This window comes from Vicugna pacos, unplaced genomic scaffold (assembly GCF_048564905.1).
Source record: "Vicugna pacos unplaced genomic scaffold, VicPac4 scaffold_21, whole genome shotgun sequence".
In the NCBI taxonomy this organism is placed as follows: Eukaryota; Metazoa; Chordata; class Mammalia; order Artiodactyla; family Camelidae; genus Vicugna; species Vicugna pacos.
The window spans coordinates 21,815,599-21,831,444 of NW_027328742.1; the positions used below are offsets into that span (position 1 = coordinate 21,815,599).

Here is a 15,846-nt window from a genome sequence, read left to right on the forward strand (position 1 = left end):
GCAAATAAGATTAGTTTCTAGATTTCTAGTCATTTTTGGAGTCTCACAGCATAAAGTTGGGGAAAATGTCATTTATCGAAAATTTTATTGAAAGAAATGAGCATCCTAGGTTGACAACTTGGCAGAAGTACAGGTTTTTAAAAAGTCATCCCTAGAGAGGAGGGTACCGCTCAGTGGCGGAGTGTGTGCTTAGCACACTTGAGGTCCTGGGTTCCAGTGCGCCATTAAATCATTCATTCAGCCAACCAACCAACCTAATTACCTCCTCCCCCCAAAAAATAATTTAAAAAATTTTTTTAATCATCCTTCTCCACACTTCTCCAGATACACAAAAAGGGGAACACAGTCTTCTGTAATGACATGGCTCAAATTGAAGCTTGTTCATCTTATGCCCCTGACGTTAGATGTGTGATCCCGGATTTCAGGGTATAATAGGATGTGTAAAGAATGCTAATCTCACTTCTAAAGGGTGAGTACATTTTGAATTCCTCGTTTTTAAGTTACCAGTTGAATTCCTGTGGTTTAACCTATGGGAAGGTTGGATCTTAGCACACAGTGCGCACACCACACACACAGACACACACACAATCAGGCTACACGTTCTTTTTGCCCTTAGGAGAATGAAATTTGATTTGCTAACCTAGGGGACAGGTTGGCAATTGAAAGCAAACTGCTCTCTGCTTCTCAAAGCGCCAGTCATGAGGGCCGTTTCTTCTGATTGGCTCTCCCTGGAGAGAAGTGAAGAGCAGAGGGGGGGATACGGCGGCCACATGCACCTGCGCGGGCTGCAGGATCAATGGTCAGCATCAGCAGGGCTCTGTTTAATGAACCCTCCACCGGTGTCACCGCCTTGCTGACAACGGCACCAGTGCTGGGGAAGTGAAATCTATTGGAAGACAAAATAATTGCTTCATTTCCTGGTACAAAGACAGAAACCTGATTTTTGTGTGCATAAGAGTGAGCTTTCAATCCTCCACTGGAAGAGAGCCTTGCACAGAGCGCAGAGTGAAACACGGACAGACCGCGACTAGGTGAGGCAGCCTGGTTCCCGGGACTCCAGGAAAGCAGCTCAGGGCTCTCTAGGCTCTGGAGGCGAACACCCAGCCCAAAGGGGGCTGTCTCAGTCAGAGAGAGAAAACAGTTATTTTCATTTGTGCTTTTCCATGATAAAGTGTTTTGACAAATCAATAGGAGCAGGGAAAAACCCCACCGATGTGATTCACACCTAATTTATCTCATTATTGCCTCATTATTACGGGGCGGCAGGGCAGCTCTCCCAAATGCTGTGTCTGGCACACCCTTGAGAGTTAAGAGGAAAACGAAAGTGACACACAGAACTCAGAATATTCATGTCACATGTACGTTTTCTTCAATTTCCTTGAACTGTCGGTGCTGGTGAGTAAGATTACGAGGCGGGCGTCCTTTTAAAGGTGTGTTTCTGAACGTTGCTAAGGTTAAAAGTAAAGCTCACTTTCTCTGAAACATGAACACAGTGCAGCCTAAAATTAAGGCATTCGGGTTGTATCTGTAGCATTCAAGTGTATTCTCAGATTTCTGCATCATAGTCCACCTTGCGTCTGATTTAAAAATGCATGATGCTTGTTTACAAGCACTAAAATAAATTAGTCCTTCACTAGGTACCTGGCAACCCACAAAACAGATGCAAAGAGCTGTGAGACAACATTTGCAATAAGCAGAACAGTGCCGGAGAATTCTATCTGCTTCCACATTCTCAGCAGAACGGAACGCGAATGCCAGTCGACGGACACCCGAGCTGTCCAGCCGCAACGCTGAGGCCCAGCTGGCACTTAGAGCCATTCTTCCTTTAAATGAACCACTTCCCTTGAATTTCGGCCAACTTCCCAGTATTCTTTCTCAAATTTCTTTTTGGCCCTTGTCTTCCTAACATTTTTCTCATCCACTGATTTTCCACACGAATATTTAGGGTGTATCTCGGCATGGAGATATTTCCTCCCACCACTTCCAGGCTGTGTGACTCTGAGGCAGTCAACACTGCAGGTTAATTTGTCTAATCTTGTTCAAAATGGACATAATATAAACAGCTGCTTCATGAAATAATTATGGCAATTTACAAAAAAAAAACCCTAAAAAACAAAGGTGGGGATCTGTCTCGGCATCACGGCTAGAACTTTGTGCCCCACTGAACACAAATTAAATCTAAGTACACTCCATCTATCTCAACCACCGTGAACAGAGATCTTCCAGGATGCTGAAGAAGGGTCTCCGTGGGCCTCCCTGTCATCCATCCCCAGCCCCATCCATCCCATGCTGCTGGCTCAGCACTGAGGGCCCCCCCATCATTCATTCATCAGTTTGTTTTTGCTGAGTTTACCCATCAGCAAAGCACAACGGGAGAGAGACAGTAAAACAACGTCTTAACTTACTGATGTTTTAGTTCTTCAATGGACAGGTGCATCCTGGAAACAGAAAAGAGCCTCAGTGCAGCTGCAGCAAAGTGAATGGGAGAGAATCAGATGCATTTTCAGGCCATGATAGAGTTTGGATTTTATTCTAAGGGCAACAGGAAGTACTGAAGGATTTTGAGCAGAGAAAGTGACATGATGTGATTGGTATGATAAACAGTTCGTGCCAACTGTTGCAAGGAAAACTCTGGGGGCAGGTAAAGCAGTTGGGAGATTAGGGTTATTGACAGTTGATGAACCAGGCAATATTCGAATTTAAAAAATCAAGCTTAATGTGATGTCCTGCTGGTTGGATGTGATGGCACATCAGTCTCTGGCTAGGGAGAGCCCAGGGTCCTTTCCCTGCGCTGGGGTTGCCTGCTCCATAGGTATCCCTCTTTGGAAAGATGGCAGGTTCTTAGTTCAGGATGTGTTGCTCATGAAATAGTCTAGTGTTATTAAGGTGCCCTGCTCGCAGCAGCAGGGCGGGGATGCCCACCGATCTGCGGGAGACAGAAAGAAGGATGTTTTCTTGAGAAGACAGTGACAGGAGTTTTATGAACTAGCCAGTAGGCAATGTTAGATGAAAAAAGAGCACAGAGGTGACATTTTAACTTTACAGAAGATAACAGAACAAGAATCAAGAATCACTGATACAAGAGGTGGGAACAACTCTCTTGGAATATTTGTTGCATGTTGGCAGATGACTAAAAAACTAGCTACTTACTGATGTTAAGGGGAAATATTTGAGAGCAGCAACTTCTGGTCACATATTAGGGATATTACTGAAAGAGAAGCTACCTGTTTAATCGATGCTGGGAAAAGCTTCCAATTTAAGTGACTAGTTCTCCTTGCTGATTTCAGCTGAGCTGTGCACACATGTGGGTTGTTGGTTGATCATTTCACCTCTGTTATATGTTTGAGTCTAAATGTTTATTTTACAAACATTTAACATATCTTTTTTCTTTTCCTTTTCTGTCTTCTAAAAAACTATATATTGTTTCATTTTCCTTCCACTGAGACAGACGGGGCCGGAGGGGCCCGCAGGGTGGGACATGGAGGCAGACTGAGCCAGGGAAGGGTCGGTGGGATCAGGAGACTGGTTACAAACTGTGGGAATGAGCAAAATATTGATAGTGAGAGACAGGTTTCCCACTGCCAGATAAGAGTTAAAATTTGGGAAAAAAAAAACAAGTGGTGTTGGGTTAGAACTGGGAGCACTGGTGGGACCTCCTAATCTTTAAAATACTGGCAGATAGATACAGAAACAGATGCGCGTGGCACGGGCTGACCTTGTTTTATCCTGCTTTGCTTCACGGCGCTGCGCACACACCACGCCTTTTACTGAAAGATTGCGCCACCTCCGTGTCAAGCAAGTCTTCCAGCGCCACTTTCCCAGCGCCATTTCCTCATTTCTTGTCTCCGTGTCACATTTGGTAACTCTCATAATATTTAAAATCCTCCACCAGCAAAAAGATTATGAATCACTGAAGGCTCAGGTAATGGTTAGCATTTTTTAGTGGCAAAGTGTTTTATAATCAAGATGTGTATATTGTCCTTTAAGGCAAAATGCTATTGCGCTTAGTAGACTGAAGTAGACTGTCAACCATTTTTGTACGCACTGGGAAAACAAAGCATTCATGTGGATTGCTTCATTGCACTACTCGCTTTATTACAGTCGTCTGCAACTGAACCTACAACGTCTCTGGCGCGTGTGTGTGTGTGTGTGTGTGAGCTCAGACGTACATCGCCAGCTCTGTCTACTGGAAGGGCTCAGAAGCAAGGCCATCCCAAAGAAATGAGTACACTTAGCGCCCACATCCTGATTTCTGAATACCATTATCCAATTTAAAAAATCCCAGTGCCCCCGGAAGAAGGGACTGTTTCTAGAACCAGAGAAGGGAAAACACAAGATGAACATTTAATACCTTTTTGTGCCACAAAGGAAGGAAGTACTGAAAAATGATGAGGATTTACCGAAAAGACACAGGAGTCAGTTTGCAGGGGCTCCTCCTAAGCAAATACAGGACAACTTGTGCATCAAAATAAATGATGCTAACAGATTACGACCCACCGAGTAATATAGGAATGTATGTCCATCCTGACATAAATCATGAAGGAACAAGAGACAAACAGAAGAAAAAGAGAAAGTTATTCCTTACAATACCATGCCGACTAATAAACACAGAAGAAGTAACAACTGGAAAGTCACCATTTGGGAACCATAATAGTAATAATTAAAACAGGCAAGAAGGATCACTTAATGCTAAAACCAGCAAAAGTCTGTTGAGAAACATGATTTTTTAAGTTGAAGCCTGGTTCATTTACAAGGTTGTGTTAGTGTCAGGGGCACAGCATCGTGATCAGTTATACACACATGTACGTACACGTTCATACTCTTTTTCATTATAGGCCGTTACAACGTGCTGAATAGAGTTCCCTGTGCTGTACAGTAAGGTCTTGTTGTTTACCAAGTTTATATGTCGCAGTTTGCACCTATAAATCCCAAACTCCTGATTCATCTCCCCTTTCTCTGTGGGTAACTGTAGTTTGTTTTCTATGTCTATGAGTCTGTGTTTTTAAAATGTTCGTGTCAGTTTCTTTCTCAGATTCCACATGTAAGTGATAGCGTACACCATCTTGTTCATTTTTATGACTGAGTAGTATTCCATTCAACTTTTCAGCCTTGAGTATTATGTTGACAATGGGTTTGTCATTAATAGCTTTTATTACATTGAAATATGTTCCCTCTATACCTGTTTTGGTAAGACTTTTTATCATGAATAGATGCTGAATTTTATCAAGTACTTTTTCTGCACTTACTGAGATGACCATGTGGACTTTGTCTTTCCTTTTGTTGCTGTGGTGCATCCCACTGGCTGATCTCTGTGAGTGGAGCCTCCTTGTGACCCTGGGAGGAATCCAACTTGATGATGGTGTATGATCTTTTTTATGTGTCATTGGCTTTGGTTTGCTAATATTTTGTTTAGAATTTTTGTATCTATATTCTTCAAAGATACTGGCCTATAATTTTCATTTTTGGTGGTGTCTTTGGTTTTGGTATCAGGGTGATGGCGTCTTCATAGAATGACTTTGGGAGTGTTCCCTCCTCTTCAAACTTTTGGAAAAGTTTGAGAAGGATCAGTGTAAGTTTTCCTTTGTATGTTTGGTAGATTTCCCCAGCGAAGCCATCCGGTCTTAGACTTGTTTGCAGAGAGTTTTTTATTTTTTAATTATGGATTCTATTTCCTTTTAGTGGCTGGTCTGTGCAAATTGTCTATTTCTTCTTGATTCAGTTTTGGTGGACTCTATGTTTCTAGAAGCTTGTCCATTCCTCCAGGCTGTCCAGTTTGTTGGCATATAACTGCTCATAGTATTCTTTTTTTTTTTCCTTCTGTGGTATTGGTTACTATTTCTCCTCTTTCATTTCTTATTTGATACAGACTGGCTGAATGGACACAAAAATAAGACTAATATATTTGTTGCCTGTAAGAGACTCACTTCAGATCTTGAGACACATACACACGGAAAGTGAGGGAATGGAAAAGGTATTCCACACAAGTGGAAATCAAAAGAAAGCTGGAATAGCAATTCTTGTATCAGACAAAACAGACATTAAATTAAAGACTCTTACAAGGGATAAAGAAGGACACTAAATAATGGTTAAAGGATCAATCTAGTAAGAAAATACAACAACTGTAAGTATGTATGCACCCAGCACAGGAGCATCTCAATACATAAGGCAAATGTTAAGAGACATCAAGGGAGAAATTGACAATGACACAAAAATAGTGGGATTTCAATGGACAGACCATCAGGACAGAAAATCCCCAAGGAAACACAGGCCTTAAATGCCACATTAGACCAGGTGGGCCTAACTGACAATTCCACAGCATCCCATCCAAAAGCAGCAGAACGTGCGTTCTCCTCAAGTGTATCTTCCGGTCGGAGCATTTATTCGTTTATGTTTAAGGTGTTTATTGACATGTATGTTCTTACTGCCATTGTGTTAATGGTCTTGGGCTTGTCTTTGTAGGTTCTTTTTTCCTCCTTTTGGTCTCTCTTGATTTCGTGACGATCTATAGCGTTACGTTTGGACTTCGTTTCCTTTTGTGTGTGTGTATCTGTTACAGATTTCTGGTTTGCAGTCACCACGAGGTTTTGGCCTAGCAGTCTGCATAAACACATGACTGCTTTAGGTTGCTGATCTCTTAACTTCACATGCATTTTAGACTGTCTGCATCTGTATTCTCCCCTCGTGATGACTATTTTTGGTATCGGATTTTTAATTTACTTGTTTTGTGTGTCCCTTACCTGCTCATTGCGGATACCGGTGATTTTACTACTTCGCCCTTAACCTTTCCTCCTCGCGTGCGTGTGGATGGTGTCCTGCCTTTACTCTGCTTGCCTTTACCGGTGAGCTTCTCTGTTTCATAGTTTCCTCGTTCCTAGTTGTGGCCTTTCCTTTTCTGCCTGTAGAAGTTCCTCTAGTATTTTTTGTAGAGCTGGTTTGGTGGTGCTAAATCCTTTAAGCTCTTGCTTGTCTGTAAAGCTTTGACTGCTCCATCAAGTCTGAGCAAGAGCCTTGCTGGATACAGTTTTCTTTGCTGTAGCCTTTTCCCTTTCATTACCCTAAATGTATCATGCCCCACTCCCTGCTGGCCTGTCGTTTCTGCTGAAAAATCAGCAAACAGTCCACGGAGCTCCATTGTATGTTATCTGTTGCTCTTCTCTTGTTGCTTTTCATATTTTCTCCTGATATCTAGTTTTTGTCACTTTGATCGCAGTATGTCTCGGCGTGCTCCTCTCAGGGCTAACTCTGCATGGTCTTTCTGTGCCTCCTGCACTTGGGGACTGTCTTCCTCCACGTGCATCACCCCTGCTTGTCCCCCAGCTTGTTTTCTACTCGTCTCCTCCTGAAACGGCCACCTTGAACATTGCCGTGACGTCTACTAGGTCCAAGGTTCCAACCTTAATCCTTGTTAACTTTAATTTCTTTGTAACTTATGGTGACTGGTAACTTCACATTTTTCTTCTGGTTTAGCTTCTTTCAGTTTTTGATTCTTTTCCCTCCTTACTTGTCCTTCCTTCCCTGACTGCTGTCTCTGCATCCATGCACGGTCTCTGGGAGCACTCAGCTCCACTCATGGTACCACAAGCACCATGTTACTTACTAATTTGAGAAAAGTAAACTGCGTGACTCCCCTGTGGGGGGCACTGTGTTAGGTGCAGACCAGCACACTGAACACAGGATGTACTTGTCCTACTAGATCCTGGGGTCTAGTCTGATTAGACTGTGAGTAAACAAAGGACCACACAAGTAATCATTTGGGTGCAGTGCAGTCAGCACCAAAGGAAAAGTGAAGGGGGCCATCTGAGTGGCTCCTGAAGAAGTGTGTTTAACGTCAGCCATGGAAAGGTTGTAGGACTCTTTCTGACCTAAAGGGAAGAGCTGTTTAAGATGAACTGGCCCTAAGGTGAGAAAGAGCTTGGGGCCCCTGAAAAACCATTCCCATCAGGCTACAAAGGGGAGAATTAGGCACAAGTAGATGAGGCTGGAGCCAGAAGAGAGACACATGGTGTAACCACAGCTCCGTGTAGCACACCCTCACTTGGTCCCTGGCATTGCACCCAACCCTTCATAAAATGTATCGGCATTCAATTCTCTTGTAGAGTTAGGGATTTACATCATGACTTTACACTTGAGAAAATGAGGATTAGAGACACAATTTATGAGCAGGATTATGCTTCTAGAAAGGAGTGAAAAAAACTATTTTCTATGCATTGTAATACAGTGCAAATAATTTACTTAAAAACCCCTGGTTACCAATCTTACAACTTAAAAGTTTTCTTTTACTTTGTTTTCACCTGTTAAGGATTCAAAATAGATTAACGAGATCCAAGTGAACAATGAAATGGATGTGTAAGAAGACCAGAAAGGGACTCCCTCAGATAAACCTCCCGATTAATGTCATTGTTTTGATTTTAATAGGTTATTCTGTCCGTTTGGCGGTAACTACAGCTGCACCAATACATTTAATCACGTGTGTCTGGTCATGACCGTTCTGATTAACGTACTTCTGAAATGAAGCGCTAACTAGTCCAGCACTATCTCGTACCCGAGATCTCCTGCTACTTACAGTCACGCAAGCACGCACACGATCAGGCTGCGGCTGCTCCAGTGTCCGCTGCAGGCTGTAAAGGAGCGGTGCTCCACCACAGCCTCCCGGAATGTGACTCTGCTGCGTACGGTGTACCCGACCCTCCAGCGCCAGCCTGGCGGCCTCCACCCCGTCAAGATCCTGCAGCCTCCGAGCTGCCAGGCAGAGCAGCCATCTTCAGTTACCACGTGAAAAGAACATTCAGGCCACCTGCCCTGTCACCACTAGCATATTACAGTGACAGGAACTGAACCTGTGGCCTGAATATTTCACTTTTCAGGAACTTTTCTTATTCGAAGACAGCAAGTGATGGCCTGAATAGAACAGGGACATGCGAAGCAGCACACTTCAGCGCCCACTCCTAGGGTCTGTCAGCCCTCCATTACCATCTCGGCGGTCTCCAATCCTAGGCTTCTGCAGGACGGCAAGCTTACGGAAGTAAGAGCTGCTTCTGCAGGCTAAGTGAAAGAACCCACGGTGGACCTGAGGGGACAAATCACAGACGCACAGCATTTTTTGTTGTACTCATTTTTTTAATTTTATATTTTTATTTATACTGGGATATTATACAATTTTCAAAGCTAACAACAGATTCTTTTTAGTATGTGTATTTGAAGCGTAACAAAATAAAAGTATTTCACAAAAGAAGTCCATGTTACAGTACTGTTGAAATATGAGGCACAGGATAATTATGCATTTGTGGGTTATAAACGTAACACGTTCATTTTAAAGAAAAACATTAATATGAATAACATTTTGGTTAAAATAAGTATGTGAATGTTAACAGCAACACCTGCAGGGCTGTGACACAAGAGCGCTGTTTCGTGACAGACACCGCGTAGACGGTCAGCGTCCAGGAAGCAGCTGTCACGTCTCACTGAATTCACCATCGCTGCACGTCGCTGAGCACTTATTTACACAGGGACACCCTTCGCCACTATTCCCAAACCTCAGCGTACAGAACAGTCACCCCTCCCTGCTGCGCCCGGGGGAGCTGGACCAAAGTATGAATAAAGTTTAGAACCACATGTCGCTTACATTTTACTGTTCTTCAGATCAACTCAAATGTCTCACTTAATCAATACAAAATTTACTTATAAACAGAAATATAAAGGGAACATTTTATAGCTGATTATACAAGTTAAAACTCCTAATCATCTTCATAATTCACTGAAATGATTCTGTTCAAAATTAAAATTTGTCTTTTGCACAGCAGTTTCTTCAAGAAAAATATAAACACTTCGATTAAAAAAAGATTATCCCAAAGTTTCCACATGTAGAAAATAACCATGGATTTCCCTGATCATCAAATTCTTCCCAGCTATTTCTTCCTAGCAGACAGATTCACCGAAAAGAAACATTTAAATCTTTGCTTAAATGCCTGTGATGAGTCAAGCTAATGAATTTGAACCATGTAGGTTTTAAAATTGCAAGAAAAAGGAGCATATCCGTTCCAGATGGAGAACAGTGCATCTCACTCAATTATATTACATTAAAATGGACACGAGATGAATGGTCAACACAAACAATCCACTCATCACCCTGGAGACACGTGCGGGCGCCGAGGGCACAGGGAAGTCTCCAGGATCCGGAAGGAACAGCGCAGCATCTCACACCTAGAACAACCAGCTCTCCTTGGCTGATCCCAAGATAAAATTATCCTAAATTCAGAACTGATTAAGATACTAAAGCTGATTAAATTTAGGGGGAAAAAGTTGACACTTCTGCCCTTTGTACATCTTTAAAGTTTACAAATGACTTGAAAGTATTCAAATGACTGTAAGAAAAGTACTTTATGAAAAAACAAAACCAGCAGTTCTAAAGCAGCTAAAGGTAGGTGTTCTCCAAGCATGAGGTGTTCCCTCTGGCAGGACTGTGGATCCCAAGGTTACAGGGCGGCGCGGAGTCCTCACACAGTGACCGCCACCCAGCCTTCTGGCTTCACAAGTCTGTGAGGCGCTGGTCACCACGAACACGAGGGCCTTCAGAGCAAACATCTCCACAACAGCACTGACTGAACCCTGCATTCCCTTAAGCCAACCCAAGTGTTACCAGCTCTGTCACCGTCACGTGTGCATACAGCACTTTGCCAAAAAGCTTCTCAATAGAAATGTTAATCTCATAAAAATGCTGGCTGTGGCCCTGGCCAGTTTTCACGTCTTTATAAACATATTCTGAAATTACAACCTTCAATGAATTGAAACAGTGTCAACATTCACAGGTACCATACAACTCACCTCCCTTCTTCCTCCCTGACAAGACTAAGTCCATGCACACGGGGTGGCCCAGGTTTTAGAAAGTTAAACAAGAAAGTATTCAATCCAGGAAAAGTGTTGGTACACCAGGCATTTTTTAAGGCTATTAGGTTGTCAGAAAATCTGAAACAATAATGGATAAAATGCATATACAATATAAATAGGAAAGGAACTTGAAGAATATAAAAAAATTTCTAAAGGGGACCAACCAGAACTTCAATAAAATCTATGAATAAAAACCTATGCTTACACTACAGTGTGCAGTCAGGTGCAGAGCACTGAAACTCACAGAGGCACTGAGACATAGCACTACAAGATTATTCAAAGAATATTTTTCAAATGTACAAACAATAGTAAAAACACACACACAAAAGCCTTGGGCAATGTGCAACTTTCAAAATTACTATCAAACCAGCCAAACAAATCCTTAACCACTTTTTAAATGGATTCATTTATACCATGTTACTGCAAGGAGAATATCAAAGATATTAAAACAAAACAAAGCAAAAAAAAATTCTTCAGTGTCAGACTCACATTTTGTCCCCAAATTTTTTCACATTTAATAGTCGCATTTTGAATGTAAAAGCTAAGAATTTTAAATGCTTCTCAAATAGTTTACATTTATCTTAAGTCTATTTGAAAGCTGCAATGCTAAGAACTAGAAACACATACTTCAAACTTTTAAAAATAAAATAATCACAAAAATTCACAATTGTGTTCATCTCAAATGTCCACAAATGAGTGCAAAGCACACAAGTCACCTGCTCAGACACGTCCCAGCAGGTTGAGGGTGTCTGGCTGAGGCCAAGCTGCACTTCCGACGTTTGGCGCTGAATCTACCTGAACACAACTTATCGGCACAGAACTCTAAATACTTCTAAAACTCTTGAGCCATTAAAAACCATCATGTTCCGTTTGCTCTGCTAACATGCAATTTGCTTATCCGAAGTCATTTGGGGGTTGCGAGCAGGTGACTTAAACTGGTACAAAATGAAGCTTACATGAAAACTGGTTAAGGATTCAAAGCACATTAGCTCTGAAATACTAATCTTAACACCCACATCGGGGAGGTATGATCTGCACAGAAACGCTGCCGCGCGTGCGCGGCCGGCGCTCAGCTGCTGGCGGTGCAGGTGTGCATCCTCTTCGCCATGTCGTACACGTAGGTGATGTCCGGCCGCTTCTCCGGGTCTGGGTTGATGCACGTGTTCACCAGCTGCCGCAGCTGCAGAGACACACGACACAGCGACTGAGCCCCGCCGCCGCGGCGAGCCGGTCGCGGGGGCGCCGCGGGCGGCTGCGCGCTCCCGGGACGGCGCGCGCGCTGCTGCGCGTCTGTCTGCGCGTCTGGGAACGCGCGCGACCCGGTCAGCGACTTCACAGGGAGTCGGCCACTCTGAGGGGCAAGTTCACTGGTGAGCGTTCATGTCAAACAAGCAGTTTTCTCCACAGTCACAACCAGAGGCTTTAAAGTGATCTTACGATTGTTCAGAGAAGTTTAATCAGAAGACAGCAGTCAGTAAAGACGGTAAGTTTTAAACCAAAGACTCCAAATGAACTTCCACCTATATACCTACATTTATTTGACCTAGAATTTACTATGATAGCCTTGACTGTAAGGTGAAATTTTCACACTTAGCTTACTATATATCTAAATCTGCAGGAGAAAATTAGGGTAAACAGCTATCACACACATTTATCATAAACCAATTTATATATGTATATCATAAACCATTATATAAACCAACATATAAAACCAATTTATCTACACAGTTTTTATTAGTTTTGTATTAAAGTAGAAGCCTCCTCCAAACTAAGAATGACACACGACAAACAGGCTCAGCGACAAGCAGGATTGTGATCCTCAACTGTAAGAAATATTTATGTCCTCATTTTATAGACGAGAGGGCTGAGGTTTACTCACTGACGTCACAGCAAAAAGTACATTTTAATAAACTAAGAAAATATCTTCCCATCTAGTCCTGGAGCCACTGAGTGGATGAGTGGGGAATTTCATCTTTAATGCTAACTGCCACACACCCGCGAAGCCACGCATGTTCATGACCTGGTCTTCCACAGATGATGGGCAAATCACGGGGAAGAACCGATTTTTCAGCCGTTAAGTCTGTCTTTAGAAATGACTCAGATACTCTGAAAACTTGCATTAACTCTGGCCACTAGATTAGCACTTGGTTTAATTCTCTAATTACTATAATTTCTTCACAGTCCTCGACCTCTCCCATAAAAATTTTTCATCTAGAGGATAAAGAAGCTGGTGATAGAATCTGTGAGCTGCTTCTAGTAACAGCGCAAGGGAGAGGCTACCGCCAGCAAGAAAGTCAAGTGGGAGAGGAGGAGGGGAGGACGGGTGAGGAGCCGGACGGGACTGTGGAAACCAGGCCTGTCCAAGGTCGAGGCACTCGCAGCCCTGGGCCCGGAGGTCAGTCACTGCCAGGGGAGGTTGATTTCTTTATCCATTCAAGGAGGGGGCAGGAGCAGATGACCTGTAAGGTCTGTCCTAGCTCTCATCCCTCAGATTACATGATGCTACCAGAATGAAACTGAATGATTCACCTTCCCGTCTGGAAAGTCAGCAACGACAGTAATGTCAGACCTCCCCCGGCTCCACCCCTCACCTGCCACCGCATCTGCCTGCACTGACAGCAGCAGCACAAGTTCCACGTGTTCAGAACCAGGTCTTGCTCCTTCTTTCCCCAGACCCGGCCTTCCCCTCGTGGGCAGCACCTCTCGTATCTGGGCCAGACGTCTGACACGCATTCAGACACTTCCTGCCCAAGTGCCCAACCATCACCAGCCGAGTCCCATTGCTTCCCGAAGGCAACGAGGTGCACTGTCCTTCCGCTCGGGCTCCACCGCGATAGTCCTGCCTCCAGTTCCATCCCCCTTGTGCTGCTGAACCCCAAGCTGACCACCCGCCAACATCAAGCATTTCAATGGCCCCGCTGCCCTGCCTCTCCGGTGCTGTACCAGGGCTTCCCAAACCCGGCCCCCGCCTACATTCCCAGCCCCTTCCCAGCCGCACGGCCCCTCCTCCGTCCTGCCCACCTGGCGCTGCAAGGCACTGCCGCGCCCAGAGCTCTGTGCTCGCCTCCGGCGTCAGGCCCCTCAGCCTTATTTATGCTGCTGCTCTGCTCTGCTCTGTCCTGCACCCTCACACCGCGACCCACCTGCTGTCAGGGCATCACCCACCTGCTGCACCGCGCACCCTCCCTGCAGCCTCCCTAGCCGCCCTGCTGCGGGGAGGGCTTCAGCCTGTCCCCCCTGCTGAGGGCTCACTTCCTTTCACGGACGTGGCCTTTCAGTTTGAGCTCCTCACGATGCCTCATACAGCTCTGCACGCACCATGATCATTCGGTGACGCTCCCTGGTTTAATTTCAGATCAGCACCGCTACAAGGGGATGTCACCTGGGTTAAGGTGTTACTGTGTTCCCATCGAGAGAGAGGAGTTACCGGGATCTGACAGAGCATGGTGGCTACTGGGTGCTGATGGGGGTCATCACAGAGTGGAGGGACTAACGTCTCAGGCACTTGGAGGCTGGTCTGACTTCCAACCGGTGGGCACAGTGGTGAGACGCCTCTGCTTTGATCAAAGGTGTCAACCCGCTCGCTGTTTGTATTCCCTTAAGCAAATCAGCAGAACAGAATCTACCACTGCAGCTCCCTGTCCAGGAACAATCAGCGGTGCGTGGAGTACTCAAAGATTTGAATTTTCAGAAACTGGAATTCAAAGAAAACCCATAGGTGGGTCACACGGCTCCCCTCAAACTTGGGCTAAGAAAACGGACATTCAGGGGAGGCAAGTCAGAGGAATGCAGCTCACACAGCTTGGATGATCTGTGTCCCCCGTTTTAATCAAATCGGGCCCCCAGAAGGCCGCACCCTGGAGCACACTGGTCTGTCCCACTGCCCAATCACCTTTCTAACACCATGCCTGAATGCCCGCTTTTGGCTTTTACCAAAATCAAGCAGGCATCTGCTGTACGGCTGCTGTGCAGACAGCGCCTGGTGTTACTCGCAGGCCTGAATGGGAGCTGTCTCAATCCCAGTTTAGCAGAAGGAAAATTTGCCATCTCTGAGGAGCAGGCACACTTCTTCCTTAAAGGCAGAAGGGTTTGTTCACTGTCTAACTTGGAGCCATGGAGCCACGAGGCCATGACAGACGCACCGAGAGGAAGGGGAATCTACATCCCCTTCTCTCCTTGGTCCTGAATTCGACCTGCTTCTAGTTAATAACCTGCAAGTCACATCTTTTACTGTAAGTTATCTCAAACCCTTTTTGAAAGGTGGAATGCAAACACATTATGGGAGATTTACACAGGCCTGAACTCTTAACTTGATGTAGGTTCCTTGGTAAGTATGACTATGAGCCGTTTCAAAGAAGCATTTAAATAGACCTCACAACCTAGTAGGGGAGCGGCAGCGGCAGCAGTCTCGGCAAAATGAGGGGGGAAAATCACACTTGCTACTCATCTACTACACACAGCCACGGACCAAGGTTTATGCCTTTAACAAATAATTTGATTAAAAAACGCAAATTCATGTGGCCCTGAGAAGAGTCCCCCGTCACACCAGATACCAATATAGGTTCCACCAATAAGGTCACACCCACCCCTCTGTCAACGTACACAGAAGCTCAGTAGCTCTTTTGGGCGGCAGAGCGACCCGTGCTCCCGACGTGATGAACAGGAGGCTAAGACACGGGAGGTTCAGGCATAACCGTAAGGGACGGCAGAGGGGGCTGAGGTCACGAACGAAAGGGAGGGAGGAAACTCAGCTTCGCTAGAGACACCCCCAGCTTCTTAGCCGTTAAACAGCCAAAGGTGACGGGCTGGCTCACGTGGCCACCGTGGCGCACTTTTGGCAGCCGGGGGACAAATCTAAGGGCCACATGGCTGGGACTGAGATGCTCCTGGCAGCAGCAGATACTTTTCCCTAAGGTTCCAGCGGACCACGGAATACGGTCTCCTGAGCACCACACGTGAGGA

At 44.9% G+C, this 15,846-nt stretch overlaps 1 protein-coding gene across 4 annotated transcripts in view; it reads right to left on the reverse strand.

Annotated features, from left to right (window-relative positions):
- The window catches only part of LOC140685386 (serine/threonine-protein kinase Nek7-like), a 106,390-nt gene that overhangs the window by 23,147 nt on the left and 67,397 nt on the right, over window positions 1–15,846 (reverse strand). For 3 of the 4 annotated variants that reach the window (XM_072957684.1, XM_072957683.1, XM_072957682.1), the window contains one exon: window positions 9,105–12,064. The exons of the other annotated variant lie outside the window; for it this stretch is intronic. In XM_072957684.1, coding sequence (XP_072813785.1) covers window positions 11,954–12,064 — 111 coding nt within the window. In that variant the 3' untranslated portion in view covers window positions 9,105–11,953. Of the gene's footprint in view, window positions 1–9,104; window positions 12,065–15,846 lie in introns of those variants that run through there. 4 annotated transcript variants of the gene reach the window in all.